Here is a 21,586-nt window from a genome sequence, read left to right as displayed (position 1 = left end):
CTTGCCCTAATTAGTGTACTAACAAGGAGAGATACCAACTCTGTAAACCCTCCCCCCCCCACCCCCCCGGAGCACTGCGCTGCAGAGCAAACGTCCACTTCTGACACTCTTCACTCCCAAAGGCATGCTATCTGCGGTCTGGGGGCCTGGACAGGTCTCTGTGTGCTTATGCTATGCACAGTAACATATGCCAAGGTGAAGAGCAGGTACTAAGGGTGAATGTACACGGCTCTCTTTGAAGAAGGATGATTCCCCACCACACTATACTGTATAGCTCTCACTTGAAGAGCAAGGGTTTGCCTTTGGTGTTTATATTTTTTGGTTTAAACATCTGTAGATTGCCATCATGTCTCTTTCTCCATTTCACCAACCCCACACATCGTGCCTTAGCCAACCTATACAAATCTTTTAATCCTTTTTATAAGGCAAACCCACCAATCCCCAAACCACTTTAGTTGCTGTGACAACGCTGTAAATTTGCCAATTTATTTCCAGTGGTGGACAGAAGGCAACAAGTTCCAGGCATAAGAATGGCATAAGGAACCATTATTCAGAAATGTCATCTGTCTCCCCCACTGTCTACCAGAGCTGCTTATGACAACTCTCATTGTTTGCAAGTGGATATAATTTTGTATCTAAGAATCTGATATCATGAGCTCCAGAAGTTTCACCTGTGGCTTCAGGTCTGAACTAGCTTTATTCCATACAAATCAAATTGGTTTAGCATATTTGTATAAGTAGGCCAAACAGTTTTCCATGAAAGCTTTAACATGCTCAGCACTTTTGAAAATCAGGCCACTCACGTGGATGTCTAAATATGGATTTTTGGAGCCTAACTCTAAGTACTAATGTTTAAAAGGCACTAGACTCTCCAGAACAACAGGTTGGAATTCCAGAAGTATTTACTTGGCCCTTTGACTTTGAGGTAGATACACTTGACTTTCACAGTGTCCTGTGCAATAAACTTTAGGATGAGATATTAAAGTGCACTAACTCTGAGATTTGACTATAAAAATGGAGTATCTCACTAAGCTACTATGATGAGGGGGATGGTATTACAACCTCGATAGAGGGATATTTTTATTTTACTTCTATTTGACAGTGTGTGGTTAATGACTTTCCATAGGCCTCTGCCAGACAGAATCATGAAAATACACTTAAAAGTATCCACCAGTTGATTCACGTCTGATTGGTTTGAAAGCCATTCAGCTCTACTCCCAGTAATGGCTGTGCTAGGACAGAACATTTTGGCAATATTTGATAGAAAGTTTAACTCCTGAGATCTAATTAAAATAACAACATGACATGTGTGTTCTTCTTGGATTGGGTCCTTATGAAGTGGTTGTTTTCTTCTTTCCTTGCCAAAACAATGTCATAGGAGCACAAGCTGCTAACTAGGATGAGAAACAGGCTAGAAATCAGGTAATTCTTACTTTAAACAAAGAGGAAGAGACTGTTTTATTAGTTGAATATATTTAAATAGGTTGCACTATAAGTGAACTGATGTGCTCTTAAAACTTCATACCAACAACACTTTTCTAATTTGGCTTACATTTTAAACTTAGAATGGGTTGCAAGTAGTTGTTTCTGCAAGAGCAGGAAATTTGTCCTTAAGTCCTGGTTTCCAAAATTATCCAGTATGCAATTCGCTAAATTGTACAATCTTGTTGTTTTTCCCCTTGTGATATCATAGTCTTTGGGACTGTATATTTAACATTCTTCCATCTCAAGTCAAAAAAGGAGCTTTTAAAGCTGCTATTTTTCCTTCTATTGGAACAAAAGAAAAATCATTTTTGCCCCCAACCCTTCCTCCCACCCAAATTCAGAAGCTGGATCAAAATTCACATTGTCACAGCATGGGGTGGGGGGTGGGGGAGGAAGAATAGCCAGAGTATTCCTAATCTAATTATGATTCTTATGACAAGGGTATTTTTAACTAATTTGATCTTTTATTTTATTTGTAGCTCTTTGTGAGAAGTGTCTATTTGGAAGCAGGTGTATAAGACCAAATGTATGTGCCTGTAGAAGTGGATATACTGGTTTAACCTGTAGAAAGAAGGTAACATGCAAATTCAAAAATATTGAATTTTCCTAGTAAGATGGGGAGAATAATTCAATCTAACTGAAGTATTTTACATAGTTTTATGAGAAAATGTTCATTTATAGCTTTAACTTTATGAAAGGGGTGAATAACGTTATTAAAATATTTTAAAGAAAGCTTGATTTTTATATTCAAGAGCTGGGGAAAGTCAAGATATTTTCAACTGCTAAATAATGACAACTGAGAAAATATGATAGTATATTCATATATACTGTATTCTATACTAAAAATTAGATTTTAACCTCAGAATTACCATTAACTATGCATTTTGACAGTTACATTAGCATACTAAAAGACAGCTTCTATTTTGGCATTAAAATCAGAAGCTACAGATAAAATGAATGAGGTTCATTGTAATTTTCTAGATACATAAAATCTATTAAACTGGTCAGCTGTGGTTTAGGAGAATATGCTTTGCATTTTCTAAAATGCTTTATTTCATATCCCACTTCGACTTTTCATATGAAGTCAAGATAACTGAAAGCAATTGTCTGCATCAAAGGGATTTCTGTTAGCACAGCAAGAGATGCCCTTTTTGGTGTATCAAACAAGGATTATCAGGTTTGTTTCAGAACATCGCTATAGTTCATGAATGTCCAGTACGATATGCCACTTCACAAACAAAATGGAACTTTGTTGCAATTCATAGTTGAGAACAATAAAATACTGTGCATGCATTTTTCATATGAGTGAACCACAGCACAATAAGTAAGTGTGGGAAGAAAGAGAAGCTACTATAATTGTTTCCATACTGTACATGTTTACAAGAGCCAGGCCATCTACAATACCTGTTAGCCCTGTGGGGATCCTCAATAACGCAGGAGAACCCAAAAAAGGAGACATGCACATACCCCTTTTGAAATTTGTGAGACAATCTTGAGTTTCATGATCCATCCTGCAAGAATATAGAATTAGACTCATACACTTTAAGGTCAGAAGGGGCCATCATGATCATCTAGTCTGACCTCCAGCACATGGCAGGCCACGGAACCTCACCCATCCACTCCTGTAACAGACCCCAATCTCTGGCTGGTTTAAAGACTTCAAGTTAAAGAGAGGTTTCAGAGTAGCAGCCATGTTAATCTGTATCCGTAAAAAGAAAAGGAGTACTTGTGGCACCTTAGAGACTAACAAATTTATTAGAGCAAAAGCTTTTGTGAGCTACAGCTCACTTCATCGGATGCAACAAATTAAAGAGAATCCACCATTTACCCTAGTTTAAACCTGCAAGTGACCTGTGCCCCATGCCACAGAGGAAAACGAAAACCACCCAGGGTCTCTGCCAATAGTTGCACTATGACAATGCATTGTCCTGATCAAAAGATGGAAATCTTGTAAATGAAAGGGCCTTAGGTGGCTTTTCCCTACCCCTATTATCTAATAGCTTCATTACAGCCCAACATCCTAAAGTCAGCGCTAATAATGCCTCGTGCATTGGAGTCTGGTTTCAGAGCAAATGACAGGAAACCAAAATAGTCAGAATCCAAATAGACCTTTTCCCCCCAATATCCAACTTCATTAACATTGTTAGTAATAAATTGGTTTATTAGCATAGGTGGGAAGAAATGTTGCACATAAATATACAGTCTTGTGCTTTGCTTCATTTTCATTATGAACTTTTGGATAACAGAACCAATACAATAGTGGTGGCATATAAAATCTGTCACAAAATCCTGATTAAATTGCTACTGGACAGCCTCTTTACACAGCACCAGCTGCATGAGGAGGCTCCTGGTGACTATACCTCCGCATCTAACTGAATCTCTGCCCATCTCTCTCTTTGTGCCTAGGACAGAAGGAATAAGAAATGTAAGGTAATCACTAGGCAGTCAATTTAGAAGATTGACTTCCCTCACTTAAAACTAATTGCCAGTCCAATTGTCCATTAGAAGTAGTCTCAGAAAAGGTTAAAACTAATGCTACATTTTAGTAGTTCTTTTCCAGAGCCTGGGTAAGAAACTGTCTTGAAGACAGAGATGGAGTGCAAGAGGAGAGACATCTCTGTATAATAATTGGTAGGAGATGCTCCTTTCCACAAGCAAAAAGGAATCTTAGGAGACTCTTATTTAGACAGGGATGAAGACTAGGATAATCTAAATTTCTGAGACCACATTGCGTTCTCTTTCTCCATGGTATTCTTAGCTACAGCTCCCTCTTGTACTGTCAGCATTCCTAAAGAATCATCTACACTTCATGAAATTTAGCATATTATGTTGCCAAGTGAATTGCAATTCATTTTTCTGACATTTTTGGTTTACTTTGTTTTGGAGTTCTGTTAAAAGCAACTTGCCAAAATAATGGCAAGGAATAATGAATTTGCTAGCACAATTATCACTCTTATACCTTTTTGTATCTTTTCAATTTGAATCTTGCAAATAGTCAATGCAGATAATTTAGCAGGACGACAAGTGTTCCTGCTAGCTTTTAAAAATCAAAGCAGCCATCAGGATAGGCTTGATTATGGGTAGCAGAGGTGATCCCAACAAAATAATCAAAGTATAGAGATCTTTGTGGTTAGAACCACACTTTAGCAAAATGTAAGAGTAACAGTGAAACAAAAAGAAAAGGAGTACTTGTGGCACCTTAGAGACTAACAAATTTATTTGAGCATAAGCTTTTGTGAGCTACAGCTCACTTCATGGGATGCATTCAGTAGAAAAATTCATTGTTAGTCTCTAAGGTGCCACAAGTACTCCTTTTCTTTTTGCGGATACAGACTAACACGGCTGCTACTCTGAAACCAGTGAAACAAAAGTAATCCCTAGCCAATCGTACATTGTTACATATGAAAGTTTTACTGAAAAATGGCAGCTTACACTAGCTGTGTCAGATGTCTTATTTGTAGTGTACCTCGTGGCTTCCAAATCCTCCCCCTCATGGTTTTTTTTAAACATTTTCTGTATTTTCCACAGTATGCATCCGATGAAGTGAGCTGTAGCTCACGAAAGCTTATGCTCAAAAAAATTGGTTAGTCTCTAAGGTGCCACAAGTACTCCTTTTCTTTTTGCGAATACAGACTAACATGGCTGTTACTCTGAAACCTTAAATAGGTACATAACTAATCAACAGAAGCTACCTACACTGTTCTGTTTGGCCATAAATGGTACATGACTCCACACTGAGAAGTATCCAGCTCCATACTGCAGTTTCCAGTTACCTTCTACTAACGTTTTTATATTAAACTGTACTCACATGTCTCAAATGCCTATACATTTATTATAAAGGGACTTAGATGCTCAGTATTCTAGCCCACGGCAGAAAATAACGATAATTAAAAAGAAAAGCCTGAAGTCAGACATTGCTTAATGCTTGAATTCACCTGTAAATCTACATGAATAGCAAGCGGCCATTCAGTCTCTAAAAAGGAATCCAGTGAATATTATTCCAAAGATTCAATATGCTATCGATTTCAGTACAAGCCTGAAAATACAAGATAACAAGTTTTTGGTATTTTAAAACTACTTTGTTGGAGTCAGTGAAAAACATACTGAATGTCAATAATATTTGTTTCAGTTTATATATATATATATATATATATATACACACACACACACACACATATATACACACACACACCATTATTAAACCCCACTTTTCATGCTTGTAACTGAGTAACTCTCCATTATACACCGGTTGGAGTATACAAGTCAGAAAAGGGATAAAGCAGAGTTTTTTAAAAATGAAATACTCAAAAATACTTGACAAATAAAAAGGAAGCAATATATGTGAAAAAAGAAACGTTTAATGTATGTGCTATTCTATTACAAATATACTGTATGTGCTAGACTATATGCTAGTCAGTTACAAGGGAATTTGTAAGAGTAATTACCCTGCTATTTAAAAACAAGTTACCATAGCAATCTCATCATGTTATTGCATACATACAGTTGCTCCATAAAGTAGATGCTGAAGAGTATCTGAAGAAATATGCTGTTGAGACAAAGCAAAAGCCTATGAAGGACTGGAGGGTGAGAAAGATTGAAAGAATTCTCTTTTTAAATTTTAAAATTTTCAAAAGGGTGAATGTTTAATTTTTAAATTTTCAAAAAGGTTAATTTTATTCCATCCCTGGACAACTGCCCAACTTCTTCCACAAATGGAGGGATGCATCTTCCCTTATGCTTCTTCCTTAAAGTCTGTGTGGGACCAGTATAGCACTACTGATATGGAAACTGTAATGCATGTGTCTGCCATCTATCAAAAATCACTCCAACCTGGCAGAAGTAAACAGATTTTATCAACATTCTTATTTGAGCTGTTTTGACTTCAGCTGCCATAATCTCACAGAAAGTGTTCCTGATGCGATTGCAAAGATAATTGTGTAATAAGAATACCTAGCACTTTTGCACTCCTTAGTAAATATTGCAACTTCAATGACTTTTTTTAAGGAGCATAGGACCCTTGTAGCATGTTACACTTAAATATTCCACCTGGATTTTTTTTTTAATATCTCACCTCATGCAGCCATCCTATAAGATCCTGTAAAGTAGTATTTCCCTAAAGCTATGGAAATTTCTTCATGTAAGAACTAAATCCCACTCCAATTAAAGATAGGCCGAGGGTGAAAATATTTTTTGGACATGCAGAGTAAAACAACTAGTGACCAGGCTCCCAGCTCTATGGAGAATGGCTCTCTTGTGAGGAGTGGGCAGGTTCCCATGCTGGTGTACATGCAGGAGGAGCCCACTCTGTCTGGCAGAGGGATGGATGGTCAAGCCCTTTTCTCTGGCATGTGGAGAGCGAGCCTGCCTCACAATGGCTCTTACTATGGAGCTCAACTCGCAAAAGTGGGGCCTGTGCCTTGGAACATGAGCTTCTAGTATGAATTTAGGGATGTTTTCAGGAAGGAGGCAGGCAGCAGGGCCTCCTGTTTCATGAGGCCGGGCCAAGCAGACTCTCCATCCAGCCCATTGGCTCTTGTAAGAGCCTGGCATGCTGTCACGTGCAAGTGGGTCTTCCCTCTTCCTGCCCCACCCACTTCCTGGCCCTGGAGATGCCAGGGGCATTTGCCTGCTGAGATGGGCTGGTAGATTGGGAAGACTGAGTCCCCTCTAGCCCTAGCCACCTACTACCTATGCAACTAAACCTACCTAAATTCAAGCAGACACTTGTGGAAATCATCTTTGCTGTAATTTAAAACAAAAAGCATATCATGCACTATTCATAAATAAACCACAGCAAACCAATATCACTATTGGAACCTAAGGAACAGTATTTTAGAATCAAACATGATATGATGCTAACAACGTAAACGTGATCAAATAGAGAGAGATACAGCAAGATGAAGGAGCACCTTTCCTCCTGTCCTGAGTAATAAATTAATGTCAAAATCTTTATGTGCTGTGTAATGTGGACTTCCATAAAACTGTCCTTTCAAAATGGGTACTTGAATGTATGCATTAGCATAAAGTAAAGCTTTTCACATTATCTATTATCTTGTTTTGGGATCAAGACTATTCACTCAAGTACTTAAACTAAGATGCTGTTCACGGACAACCTCTGCAGCGTGAAAACAGGATAAGTGCTCTGAAACACCTGTGGGCCAGGAGCCAACAATCTCCATGTGTTATGTGGAAATGGCACATTGGTTTTGTACACATGCCTGCTTTAGAAGAAGGAAATTGAATTCCGGCTCCATAAGTGTCAAGTGCCACTGCAAATAAGAGAGCCTAAGCCACACCATTTTAGCAATATAGCTATTTCCCTATTGAAGTGATGGAGAAGAAATCAACCTAGCTAGATGATATCACTTTATGTGCATGCTTTGGAAACTGTTCCATTCATCACTTCATTGCTTAATCCCTTTCAGAATCATGTTCTTCATTACTTGTGTATTACTGAGTTTAATAAACACTTTTGCTCCTTGGGTCAAATTGTGAAAAATGTGGATAGTGGGTTTGCCATAATTACATAAAAAATTCTGAAGGAAATAAGACAGCTACAACAAATCATTTGAACATTTTCATATTAAACTTGTTTCGTGACACTACATGCACAAGGCTGTTTCTTACATAGTCCCTTAAGCAGATGAATACTCATTTCTGTTTTGCAGATCCCAATAGAATGAAGATAACATAGCAGAAGGACAATGAAGACAATCATTTGGATGCTAGTAATCTGGCACTGTGCACGTTTTTCTTCTGCGCTGGCTGAAGATGCAGTGTGAAGAAATTGCTAATGCTCTCCCTCCTGCGTCATATGGTCGTGATGAGGAATAATTGATTCCAGAGCATATACCAAGAGATTTACTTACTTTTGCAAAGTTATGTGGTGTGGCAATGCTCAAATCCATATTTCTATAGCTGAAGTGTCACTACCTCAAGTACTTGCTTCCTGCAAGAGCCAAATTTTACAATGAAATATGGATCATTATAGAAAAGACACTTCCATTTGTGTTATTTTGTTGTTGTTAAAGTGTGGAAGTAATCAATTGCCTCATTCTTTTTATATTTTTAAATCAGATTGTTTATTCACTTTCCTGAGAAGAATTAATAATTTAGAGATTGCTTTTACTGAAAAAATGTTATTACCGTGAGTACAGGAGAGGAGGTCATAGTAATGTTGAATTGCTTTCTTGAACTTGCTCCAGAGTGTAATATCACCTAGATAAACATGGCTAACTGGGGTCTTGCAAAGCAAAGGAATGGGTAACTGCCCAATAATTGCCAAAAAAGTGCCAGCATCTATTTGAGATATTGGACTTTGTTTCCTCCTGTACTCAGGATAGGAGGTAACTTTGTAGTATCTGTTGGAATGTTGATTTTTAGACTTCACTAGGCTCCCCTCCCCAACCTTAACATTTCCCAATTTTGCTCCACCAGTGAAGCTCCTCCAGTGGTAGATGTGCTAATATAGATAACACTCCAGGTACCCACAGCTAATTTAGAAGCATTTAGATACCTTAAGATGCAGATAGGCAGCTAATGGGATTTTCTAAAGCACCCAAGGAGTTAGATGCTGAGGCACTTTTGAAAATCCTACTAGGAACCTAAATACCTTTAAAACTCCAGCCCTGTGCCATCACATGGAATTAGACAACAAAGTGGTTAAAATGCCAACAGCTGCCTAGCTCTCTCTATTTTAGCACTGCCAACATTCCTAACACTGGTGGAAGCAACGGCCGGAAACAAGGACACAGATGCTCAGGCTATATGTTTGCTTGCAAAAATAGTTTAAAAATGTAAACTATGACAGTCTCAGGTACTGTACAATAACTCTGAGGATGAAATTGGGATACCCCACACTCGCTCTTCAAGTCTTGGTAGAATAATCAGATATACTGTCGAGCAGGATTTAGGTGCTTGACAGAGTTGTACATGGGAATTTTGGTGTTGCCTTCTTCACCTAATAGTGACTTTAATGGTTGTACTCATCTGAGAAAATATTTTGATCCCTTTGTTTTTCTTACAGCAGTAAATAGATCTGATCTGTGGGTATTTTACACAAAAACACTGAAGGAATAAACAAGATTTTTGACTGTAATCTTGTAAAATTTAAAATATAGAATGTGTGTGTCCTCCAACATTACAGACTAGATGTTTACTGCTTGGAAATTCTGCTGGCATTGCAACCCTGCAGAAAGATTCCCCCTAATCCCTACTGGCCACTTAGGGGTAGCATATATTTGTTTCTTTCTACACCATCTGTTGTATATATAAAAGTGCATTTAAACATGGCCATACTCCATTTTTCAAATAAATGGTCTTCTATTCCTTACCTTTCTACAATATTTGTATTCAGTTATTATGAAATACTGATGTAAACAGTTTTGCATGCGGAATGCAAAAGATGACTAAACGGACATGAGCATTAAAAGTTTTCTATTAGATATACAGAGATGAATAATGGTGTCAGACTCACTAACAGTCTGCACCATTAATGGAGGTATTAAAAAAGGCAGCGGGGAAGAATCTTAGCTCCATGGTGAGCTAGATTCATAGTTAGGTGGTGCTAATCTCAGCTTAAGCTTTGAGAGTTCACTTCCACCGTGCCAGGAAGACATTGTTCCAAAGGCAGCATGTTGGCACCAGAGGGTATCTACAAGATTAAATTGAGGGTGGCAATTATGCCTTTTTTCCAGCTATCGCCCTAATCAATAAGAGACGGATTTCCATTACCTTGCCTCCATAAGATCTATGATAGACAGTGCTAATGAACAGAAAGTCCTTGCCAAGATTGGATTTGGCAGCCTAAAACAGATTGCAATGCCTCAGTGCATCTCAATGCATTTTTAGAAGAGGCTACTTAAGACCATGTACATCTTCATTTATCTACAGAATAGGAGAAATTGAGCAGTTAGCAGAAGAAACTCTTTGCGTCTCCAGCACCAGCTTGTGCGGAATCATGAAGCACGTACAATTGGTGGTAGGTAGCACAGCCCATGCAGTTCATTAACTAGCTCTTTCACCACTAAACCATAGGCTGAGCTGATGTGTAGATTACCAGTCTCTACCTTTTTCATTTCAAAATCATTGACACATGGTGTTTCTGAAAGGAAGTATGCTCCCCAGAACAGCTGTTGACTGAAACTGACATGATTCTTATCAATTTCACTGGCAATCACCACTAAACAGCAGCCATGAAACTGACAAGAAGCATTTCAATATCAGAGCTGCCTTGGCTTCCAGGGTATATGGTTCAGGGGCAGCGCAGCCCTGCAGACTGCCAGGGACCCAAGGGCTTCCAGCCTCCCAGGTCTACTACATAGCCAAGCTGCCCAACCCTCCAGTCCATCTCCCTGCCAATGCAGGATCTTACTGTTCCAAACCTTGTCCTCTACATATACACCACTCTGTGCTTATTGTCATCCCTGGCTTTACCGTGTCCAGATTAGACTATAAGTAATGCAAGGCAGGGACAGGCACTGTATAAATAATTTACTTTTTAGCATATCATCTTGATGCCTTCCAATACTTTGCATGTTGTGGAGACTGCCTTCAAAATCATTTTAAAACCACAGCATATAAAGTCCAAATAAAATACATCATTCATAACTGTCTTGTGTGGGAATAATTAAAACAAACAATAGAATTGTTAGTTAGTTGTTTTTTACTCATCATTAATCATCTATCGGTGGGCTGCATTAGGAGTTCTAATTCACTCTCAAGCCCTATATATCCATTTATCTGGATGTCTCAACTCTTCAGACCCCTAGCTCAGTGGTTCTCAAACTTTTGTATTGGTGACACCTTTCACACAGCAAGCCTCTAAGTGCGATCCCCACCCCTTATAAATTAAAAACACTTTTTTATATTTAAACACTATTATAAATGCTGGAGGCAAAGTGGGATTTGGGGTGGAGGCTGACAGTTCGTGACCCCCCATGTAATAACCTTGCGACCCTCTCAGGGGGCCTGACCCCAGTTTGAGAACCCCTGGCCTCGCTAGTTTCCCTATAATGTCCCAATATTCTAGTCGTAAAAAAAATCCAATTTTGGGGGGAAGAGGGGCAGCAGTAAGACAGAGAGGAGTTAATCTTCTTTGTCCCATGTCTCTATCATTATTCTTAACTAAAACTTTAAAATAGTCTCTCAGACACACACACACACACACACAAAGTTGTCCAAACTATTTTTGTGTTAGCAACAAATTAATTCAGAATCTCTGAAAAAAGAAATATTCAATAAGGGAGAAAAATAAAGCAAAATCTTAGTGGAGAAATATGAACATGCTAGCTGGTATATCAGAAGGAAAGATATTACCACTATTACCTACCATTTATATTTTAGCCTCTTTAGAATTAAGAAATTCAATAAGTATTGAAATAAGCAATTCTACTCCCAGTAGAAAGTGCTAGGAATTCAGATACAGTATTTGAATATTTTTAGAATAAACTGAATCATGCTCCTGAAAAGCGCCATATTGAAAGGTTGCAGACAGAATTCCACTATTTATCCATAGACCAGGTACAGCATGGGCAATGCAATAGCGGGCTCTGATACTGTCCTAGCAAGACCATCCATAGCGGTGAGAGGTATAATCCAGTCTCCCTGCTCATTTAATTCTTGGTCTTCCTGTTGAAAACCTACTCTACATGGATCATTGGAAAGCTAACAGATGATGAATTAAAAATGAGTACAGACTTGGGCTGGTTTCAAACCGATGACCTATAGAAAGGTTCTGTGCCAATACTCTAAGCCACAACACATCCCAAATTAAAGATGCTTAACTATACACAAGTTATACAGAAAGCTATTTTAGATTTAGATTATTTAGCTACTAACACAGAAAAGCAGGTTTTTCCTTGCTAAGTTAATTCTCTATTGGCCTGATCCTGTACCATTATGATCAATTAATTTTTTGCCATTAATATCAATCCGAGCAGGACCAGGGCCATTATAATACCTGTAGTGTGCATAATACAGTATGTACTTTTAAGACTACAGCTATACCCTTTGGGATACTAGTTTGAACTCAGTAGTTTTATATGTTGTACACAGTTATCACTTCCAACATCAGTTATTATTTGTATTGCATTAATACCTAGGAGCGCCAGCCGTGGACCAGAACACCACTGTGCAAGGTGCTGTACAAAACACAGAACACAAAAAATATGTTTTGAAAAGAGGCCATTTTTATTTTAAAAATCTGAAGTGAAAAATTTAGACCAGCTCTATTCTGTATGTTTAACTCTGTTATGCCTTGACCCTGCACCGATTGAAGTCAATGGGAGTTTTGCAATGAATTGCAACGGGACAGGATCAAGACCTTATTTTGTTTCCTATTGAGGACTTGTGTCAATAATTCAAACCATGCATTTCATTAGCACCTTTGCTATAATAATATCATCTCCCAGCAGCTGAACAACTGCTGTGAATAGTTTGCCAGTGTAATCCAGAGAGTTTTGCTCAATTTGCCTTAGGGCCTCAGGGGGAAAGAAACTTGCCAGTGGGCTGCACTTATTCTCTGCTTTTTTCTCCCCGTGAAGCAGCTTTCAGAATGCATTATCCATGATAGATTTGTCAGATTGTTAGCGCCCTAGAAGTGTGTCAGGTGCAAGGCAGATTTGTCATAATAGCATGGTGGAACTAGACTAGCTGATACAAAAGCACTGTGTTGCACCTATATTCTATAGTAGGTTTCTGATATTGATAGCTGCATTTTAATGTTAGGAATACACCTGTTATTCAAGACAAGAACATCCATGTATTCATGACCACCAAGCTTGATGATTTTAAATCTTATTTAGGAATTAAACCAGGTGCCTGAAAAAGCTCCTACTAATTCAAGATGCAGCAACCCATCTGTTTAGCAACACAGATCACTGTCATCACATCACCCTGGAACCCTACTTTAAAAAAAGAAGGGATGGGAAGAGAGAGGAGGGAGGGGGTAATAAAATAAAAAAGAAGTCTTTATCTTTCCTTGCAAACTTTGGTAAATTCTAGTCAGTCCAGTAGCCTCTCTGTGCTGGAAGAGACAACCTGCTAACTGCAGTTTGTATGTCTGTGAGAAACTCACCTCACTGCTGGCAACCCACTCAACCCCTCCTATCTGCCTAGTCTAGTATGCTTAAGGCTTTAATATCTTAAATAGCAAACTTTACCAGCCCAGTTGGCATCAGGCTGCCAGTATTTCCTACTTAAAAGCTTCCCTATTGTTTCCCCAAGGACCCTTGGTATTGTCTATGATAGAACCTTATTCTTGTCGTCATTTCATTTCCTGTTGGTTTCCTCCTTACAGCTTCCTTTGATTTCAATCTATGCAGCCAGGTAGGATAATAGCACACAGGTAAATGGAGGACCACATGCTATTTATGAAAAATACATCTAACTCCCTGATTCTCCACAAAGAGAAAAGATGGGGATGATATGAGGTACTGTGTAGATTGAATCATGAGTTTAAGTGCAAGAATAAACAAATGAACTCTCCCTGGGAGAGAGAATGGACATTCAACAAGGATAAATTCTTATGTGCATAAACTGCATAAATATATGATTAAATAATACTCAATATTTAGTTAAGTCTGATCCCACACCATTCTGTAACATCCATTTAGGAAACTTATTTCAACTTCTTGATTTGCACTGGGATTTTTTGTTACTACGAGACAACTGGAGGTGTTTGTTTCTTCACTTTCTAAAGCCAGGTAATTATTTTGGGCCAGATTAGGCTTGCAGTTACCCCAATGTAAATCCAGAGTAACTCCATTGCTTTTAGGGGTGAAGTTTATGATTTACACCAGCTGAGATCACCATCTGCCCTGTTCTGGACCAGGATTTGTTATTTGTGAAATGATCAGATATAGCTCTCAAATGTGTAGTGATTGCTCCTTACACAGTCTCCAGAGCAGTCAAGCCAGTAACTGTAACAAGCACTAAATCCCCTTAAATACAAACAACTGTAATTGATGACACATTTAAATTGGTCTGAGGACTGAATGTGTGATACAAATAAAAACATACCAATTAATGCATTTATTTGAATATCTGATCATTAAATATACCTACTGTTTATTTCACATCTGGCTAGCCATGCTTTGGGGTCAAATTCTTTTATTATACCTATGTAAATCCAGACTAAATTCAGTGCAGTTATACTAGATTTACATTGAGGTAACCAAGAAGAGAAATTGACCCTTGTGAGATAAGAAAAAACACAATGTGCACGTTACTTTTCACTGACTTTTAGTTCCTCTGTTCTTCAACCAAACCAGTCTGGTGAAAAAGCCACCAGAAGCAGAGAAATTCCTCCCATTTCCAGATCAGTTCCGACAAAAATCAAATTGCAATTTAAAGCATCCCAGAGATAGGACTGCACGGAGCCATATTGTTGGATTTCTTAGTATTAGCTGCAATGTAGGAGGACACAACTAGGCTCGGATTCTGCATCAGATTGTCTATTGTAGATGCACCACTCAGCTCAGAGCCCCACTAAAGTCAGTAGAGGCTCTGCATGGGTGCAGCCTACAAGATCTGATTGCAGGACCAGAGCCCTAGAGTCAGACACTGTTCTCAGAAGTAATTATGCGACTGAATCCAAAGGGAGCAGGACTGACACTCTAGTATGGGCCTACTTCCATTTCTATAATAGCCATGTTCTTGAATAACTGGGAGCAACAGGTCAGCTTCAATTATTCAACAATGCAAAACAATTTTGGGAAAAATATAGCAGTTCTGCCTAATGAATTCATCCTTGTTTTTCAGAGCTTCAGTGTTCAGCTGACAACTGTAAGAACACATTTTAAAAATCACCTTACAAAATATATCTGGAAAAAACGTAAGTGAAACTACTAGAGTATATTTTGAAAATGTCTGCAGATGTCACAGCAATACGTTTTCCATAGCTCCAACATGATTTCTAAGATGTAACTAAAAGGATGAACACATATCTGGCACCCTGCCTACAATGTTGAGGGGATACTGATGAAGACATGGTGCTAATTCTGGACGATATATTTTATTGTCAATTCCTGTTTCAAACTGAAATTTGAAACAAATGCCACACTTTCAGCTCATCTTAAGTGATCACTCTCCTTACAGTGTGTAAGTGAAGTGAGCTGTAGCTCACGAAAGCTTATGCTCAAATAAATTGGTTAGTCTCTAAAGGTGCCACAATTCCTCCTTTTCTAAATACCACACTATATTTCTCCTTTTTTTATTTTTATTTTTTAAAATATTCATGGCAGGAAACCATTTTAAATCAGAGCGGGTTTTAAGCCTGTAAAAAAAATGTATTTGAGGTCAAATATCATTTACAATGTTTAATATTTTATTTTTAAGAGTGATGACATTATAGTTCATAAAATATTTATGGGGAGATGTAATATTCTCATTTTCTAAGGAATGGAGCTACCCAGACAGAAAAGTCCTCATCGAAGTGGCTGTAGAAATTAACCCAACTTGTTTTTTCTTGTCATCAAAACGTAGATTAAAGCCTTCAGTCTGGTCAAACCTCCTCTCAGTAAGGACTGCATGTTTACATTTTTATATAATACGGGGCATTCAAATATCATGGAAATCGCTTAATAACGAAGCTTTGTTAAGGCATCTCAGTGCAAGTTAATTTGACAGTAGGACATTATTTTCCATGGAAACAATAGCTTATGTTAACAACTCTAGGGGAGATCTAATAGGGAATTTCCTAAGATTTTACAAGGAACATTAAAGGGCAGACAAGAGAGACTCTGCTTGCCTGCTGCTTCAATCTCAGCCACCGGCTGCTGGTAAGAGAATTCACCAAAATTAAAATGGAAGGCCAGACCCTCAGCTGGTATAAATCATCATAACTCCACTAAAGTCAATTTTCATCAGCTGTGGGTATAGCCCTCATGGTAACATATAAAGCCCTTTAACCAACTGGCTCTATGTATTTTTATTGAGCTTTGACACCCTTTGTTTCATTGCATTTTCTTAAGTCAGCAGGTATGGGAACAGAACAAGTACAAGTTGGGTCTTTTCTTCAGACAGGCCACATCTCTAGACTATCTCACCTTGAGCTTAGAAGTGCAAGAGAGGAGGACGGACGTGGGCAAGTTCTGACTCTCAAAAAAAGGGAAAGACTCCACAAACGAGGGAAGTAGCTTCTGAGAACAGAGTTCTTTGCATAGGGCTAGATTATGAAGTTACAACCTAGCCTAGGTGACAGCACATGGGCATGCTGCCACCACAGCCGATCATAGACTCCACTGTGACTTACTCACAATTCCTCCTTTCCTCTCCCCTTGCTCCGCAAATCATTCCATGGAGAAGGTACACACCTCACATCTGCCAGGCCAGCTACTCCGGCTGGGGAGGGGCAAGACATGAAGGGTGTGGGGCAGGAGCAGAGTCAAGGTGTCGCCCTGCGTAATTGCTTATGGGGGATAATTAGTCAAGTAACCTTTTTTACCAGTCCCCCCTCCCCACCAGCGATAGAGGTCACAGTGTGGGGAGCCCTTACTTGGCTGATCAAGGGGAGGATCTTATGCCAATCTAGTCCATAATGGTCTGAAATCTATGAGCAAATAAGAAATGCAAAATACAGTAAATGGACAGCCTATGTCACACATTCTAGGGGGAGCCAGTAGTGACCCCTATATATAGATTGCCTAACACTTTCTATTATAAAGGATTCTTGCAACCTTTTTTTTTGAGAAGTATTAGCACCACCATTGTTTGCAGCAGGAAGCAATCCCTCAGGTTAGAGGAGTGCCTTTTCTGTCTCCTGTGAAATTCCAGTCAGGTTTAGCAGTATTGTAAAGTCTTAAAAATCACTATTGCCCTTCTCTCACTTGCATTCTGCAGTAAGATTGAAGCAGTCTGCTAAAAAGAACTGAGCATTTTAAAGGACCAGTCCCACAAGCAGATGACACTGCACTAGGAACATTTGGGAGCTGCTCCAGCAGCTGGAGGAAGGTTCTCAGGGGAAGCTCAGCTTGGCTTTCTCCCTATCTTCCCTCCCACCTATCTCCCCACGTTTACTACATGCGGCTGCATTCCCCCAAATCCTAGGTACAGGAGAAAGAGAGATCACAGAGCTAAGCTGCCCCCATAAGCAAAGACCTGGCATATGATTCCAGTTTCTCATACTCTCTCAGGGGCCACATGAAGCAGGAACTTAACCTCCTGGGGTTTAAGAGGGGCAGAAAAGCCATGCTCTGCTTCAAAACCCCACACACCAAGAACATGGCCCTAGCAGCCTTATCCCCCCTCTTGGGGCAGGACCCCAACAACATTCTCGGGTGGGGAAGAGATATCTGGGACAGGTTCCCTCCCCCCACAGCCACAATATGAATTGTCAGCAGCCCATCCCTCCTCCTGGGATAACAGCCATCTCCTGCTACCAGCTACCATAGTTAGTCCTATAGCTCAAGTAGTAAAAGTCAGTGCTGAAAATTCAGGGTTCAAACCCTATGATGAACCATGATGGAAGATTGAGTTTTACTGTGTAAAACTGTAATACTTTTACCTTTGTACTTTAAAAAAACCTAGGAAATTATACACAAAAACTATTGTAGGCAAATGTAATTTATGTTGCAATGTCAAAGTTGGAAATTAGGAAATGCCAGATTTGCAATTATCCATGCAAGCTTAATTCTGCCCCACTTTATATATATATATATATATATATACACACACATACACACACACATTTTCATTATGACACAGTCTAATTACATCATCACATTTTTCCCCCACAAGACCTCTCACTTGTTCAGAGCACAGGATAGACATACAAGCGAGCTGAATTAAGATTTGACAGGTAAATGTAAACCTGCCCTTTACCAGCCTTCAAGTGCTTGACTTTGCATTCTTAATACAGGCTTTTTTGTATATAGTTTGCGGGGTTTGCGTCATTATATTATACACACACCTCACATTACATTTGACTCAGTAGCTGATTGTCCCTCTCCCACCTCATTGTTTCTCCATTTTGATAGCTTCTCTTCCTCTTCATTCACAAAAGCCCAAGCTTCCTCCAAAATTCACCAAAAGTATCAACTCAGCACCACATTGTCCAAATTCAGATTAGAAGTGAGCCAATCCCTCCCAAAGAAGATTTTTTTGGGAATGTGGCAGAGGAGCCATCTATGCACACCCCTCACAGTATGGCACAACACTTCATCAGCGCTGTCTCAGTTTCCGCAGTGGAGCCTTCAGCACCCTTCATTTATAGACATGACTTAGGCCTTCAGCCCAGTCAGAGAGAGTTCAACCCCTTACAGGGGAGCAGAATCCCCAAGTCAAAGTCCAACATGAACACAAACCAAAAGAATCTTTAGCCCTGTTGGGCTCTGCTTTCAGACCCATCTTTCAGGCAGACCCCAGCTACTGCAGCTATACCCACCACCAGGGTCCTCATAACCAAATCAAACTAACAGTCTGTGTCAGACCCACCCTCCCCAGAGGGGAGGCTCTGGCAAACTAGAGTCTTTAGTCAACACCTGACCCCAATTAGGCTTCCCACAGGTAGTGGAAACTGCCCATCTGCTCTCCTTCCCAGTCAGCCCCCAGCTGAGCTGTGGTCCCTCTTTTTAGCCTCCCCTTGCAGGCCTGACGTGGAGCATAGGTGAAACAAGGTGGGGCTGACTGGGGTCACTGCAGCTTATTAACCCTTCCTAGCCAGTATGGAGTTCATATACCGTATCACTGAAGACATGTAATAAGATCTTCAAACAAGATACAAAATGCTACCAAGCTTTCTACTTTTGCATGCTCTCCACCTACCAATGCATCTGAATTTATACATCAACCACCCCCTAAAAATTATCCTCTTCCTGCTTGGCTGCAGGATGGAGGAGTTTTCTTCTATCCCAGAAATGTTTCCTGCCCTCACAGCTTCCTGAGTGCTGAGCAGACCTTCCTTTCTCTAAGCCACATGCCTTCTCTGACTACTAATAATCAAAAATGCAACCTACCCTTGCTATCAGATTAAAAAAGACTGTAGAAAATTACCTGTGCATGGAGAGATTGGGGGATAAGAGTGAGGAAAACATGCCTCCAATAGTGTTAGGTAAAGACTGGCATGAACTTGAAAGCCTGCAGGTTGCATTTAAAAAATAAAAATGGAGAGGATGTTATATTTGGAGCACATCAGAGTAATAGAACGCCATGCATTTATCTTTTGCATTTTTAGTGCTGCTGTCAACGCCACACAAACTGGACTTGTTAGCTTTTAATGGGTTTTGCAGACCATCAGCTGTCTTGACCACTTTCGAGGCATGAAATTATCACAAGCATGGCCTTTTTAATTCGCTGGGATGCTCAATAGATTTTTTTCCCTTTAAAAATCAATTATACAATTGCCACAGCCAATTCCTGGGCGACAAAGAAAATCCTTATTAGTGGGGAATTTTATGACGTTTGTAAACCATGCAACTTTTACAATCTTCTAAATTGAGCATCTTATATTAAAATGTTACATAAGAGCCAGACTGTATCTAAACCAACCCTTTGGGGGCGTATGGGGGTGAGGTGCTCCTATAATACCACACTGAGCACCTAGGGGACTGCCCCTGGATTTACAGCAGCAATGGCGGCAGAAGTTCAGGACTCTGCTTTCCAGATGGCCCAGGACCAAGGGTGGAGATAAAACTGGCTAGCAACACGACCAAAACCATAAAGCCAGAACTCAGAGACAAAGCATTTGACTTTACTTTTGGTTTTGGCTATGTTTGGAGTGTAGCAGGGAGAGAAGCATCATAGCCAGGGAAGGCCCTTCCACATTCCTACCCAAGGAATTCTTTGGGGATTTCTGGACCATTGAACATGATCCTCACGGCAGACATCAGAAACCCAGGAGGCTCAGGAGAGTCGTGGTCAGGCTACCAAGAGCCAGCCTCTCTGCACATTGGAATCCAGTCCAGAGAGCCATAAGGATCTTACCATCCTTAGTGCAGATACTTTGTAAGAACACCTTGTTGGTTTATTTTTCTCTTTTGTTTTAAGCCAGCCACTGACTTCAGCCCGGCACCACACGTCAAAGGCTGAGGCCTTGTCTACACTGCCCCTTACAGCGCTGAAACGTTCTTCCCTCCGGAGTGTGAAAAAACACCTCCCTGTGTGCTGCAAGTTTCAGCGCTGTAAAGTGGCAGTGAAGACGGTGCTACAGCGCCGGGAGCTCTTCCCCTGGCGGAGGTGGTTTGATTACAGCGCTGGGAGAGCTCTCTCCCAGCGCTGCCGCCGCGACTACACAGACGTGTTAAAGCGCTGCCGCTCACGTTGGCTGTGTAGACGTACCCTGAGGCTATTTCCCTGGGCTGGGAGGGAGCACAGAGTCGTTTGCACTGGCTGTGAATGTTGGGAGGGGTAGAGTTTATGTATTGTTCTTTTCATCTTTTATTATCCCAATCCCCTTTTCCACTGTCCCTTACTCTGCATTCCCCATACCTAATAAAGCCCCCGTTACAGTTTTATTACTCTGAGAATTGTGATAACTATTTTATTTTTGTGTGCTCTGACCGACTCTCCTCTGTTTGAGATGGTGTTAAATATTTTCCCTAGGATCAAATCTTGGTGTTCTCCACTCCAGAAGGTGTTTCCTTGGGTGGAGACACCAGGCACCCTTATAGGTAAACCCAGAACCCTAACCCTGAGGAGAAAAGGGAGAAGGCTGCAGCCATGCTTCAGGGTTGGGGTTACATACATAAAAGCTGATTGTATCAGAAATTCTAGAAGAGATGTCAGTGAAAACTTTTTAATATAAATAGTTCACATTATTTTTCAATTGTTACCAGCAAAACACAGAACTGACTGTGAATGCTGCCATTACAAGAGACTTAGCACTTGATGGCCAGTTGACATGACTGGATAAAATTCAGTGCTGCTTGGGTGTGATGATTCCAGTCACAATAGTTGAATTGTTTAATTTAGTAAAGTAACAAGACTTATTTTCCTCTTACTTTCTATGTTGGTTTATCCAGGTTAGTTCAGTCTAGTATAAAATCCTTGGACTGGCACTTAACCTTCAATAGACACATACTCCGGCTGTAACAAATTAATTGTCTTCACCTCAGGAAGCATGCTGGCCCATTTTTAGTGGTAACCTTTAGTTACCTAAGGTACA

General features: G+C 39.9%; 1 protein-coding gene across 1 annotated transcript in view; it reads left to right on the top strand.

The window, feature by feature from the left end:
* The window catches only part of LOC102931520 (von Willebrand factor D and EGF domain-containing protein), a 159,154-nt gene extending 137,828 nt beyond the window's left edge, over positions 1 to 21,326 (top strand). The window contains exons 24-25 of the mRNA XM_043525552.1: positions 1,965 to 2,059; positions 21,258 to 21,326. Coding sequence (XP_043381487.1) covers positions 1,965 to 2,059; positions 21,258 to 21,326 — 164 coding nt within the window. The remainder of the gene's footprint in view (positions 1 to 1,964; positions 2,060 to 21,257) is intronic.
* The last annotated feature ends 260 nt before the right edge of the window (positions 21,327 to 21,586 follow it).

Source organism: Chelonia mydas, chromosome 11 (genome assembly GCF_015237465.2).
Source record: "Chelonia mydas isolate rCheMyd1 chromosome 11, rCheMyd1.pri.v2, whole genome shotgun sequence".
Taxonomy (NCBI): domain Eukaryota; kingdom Metazoa; phylum Chordata; order Testudines; family Cheloniidae; genus Chelonia; species Chelonia mydas.
Note: the sequence above shows the minus strand (reverse complement) of the source record. Positions and strands in the feature narration are given on the sequence as shown.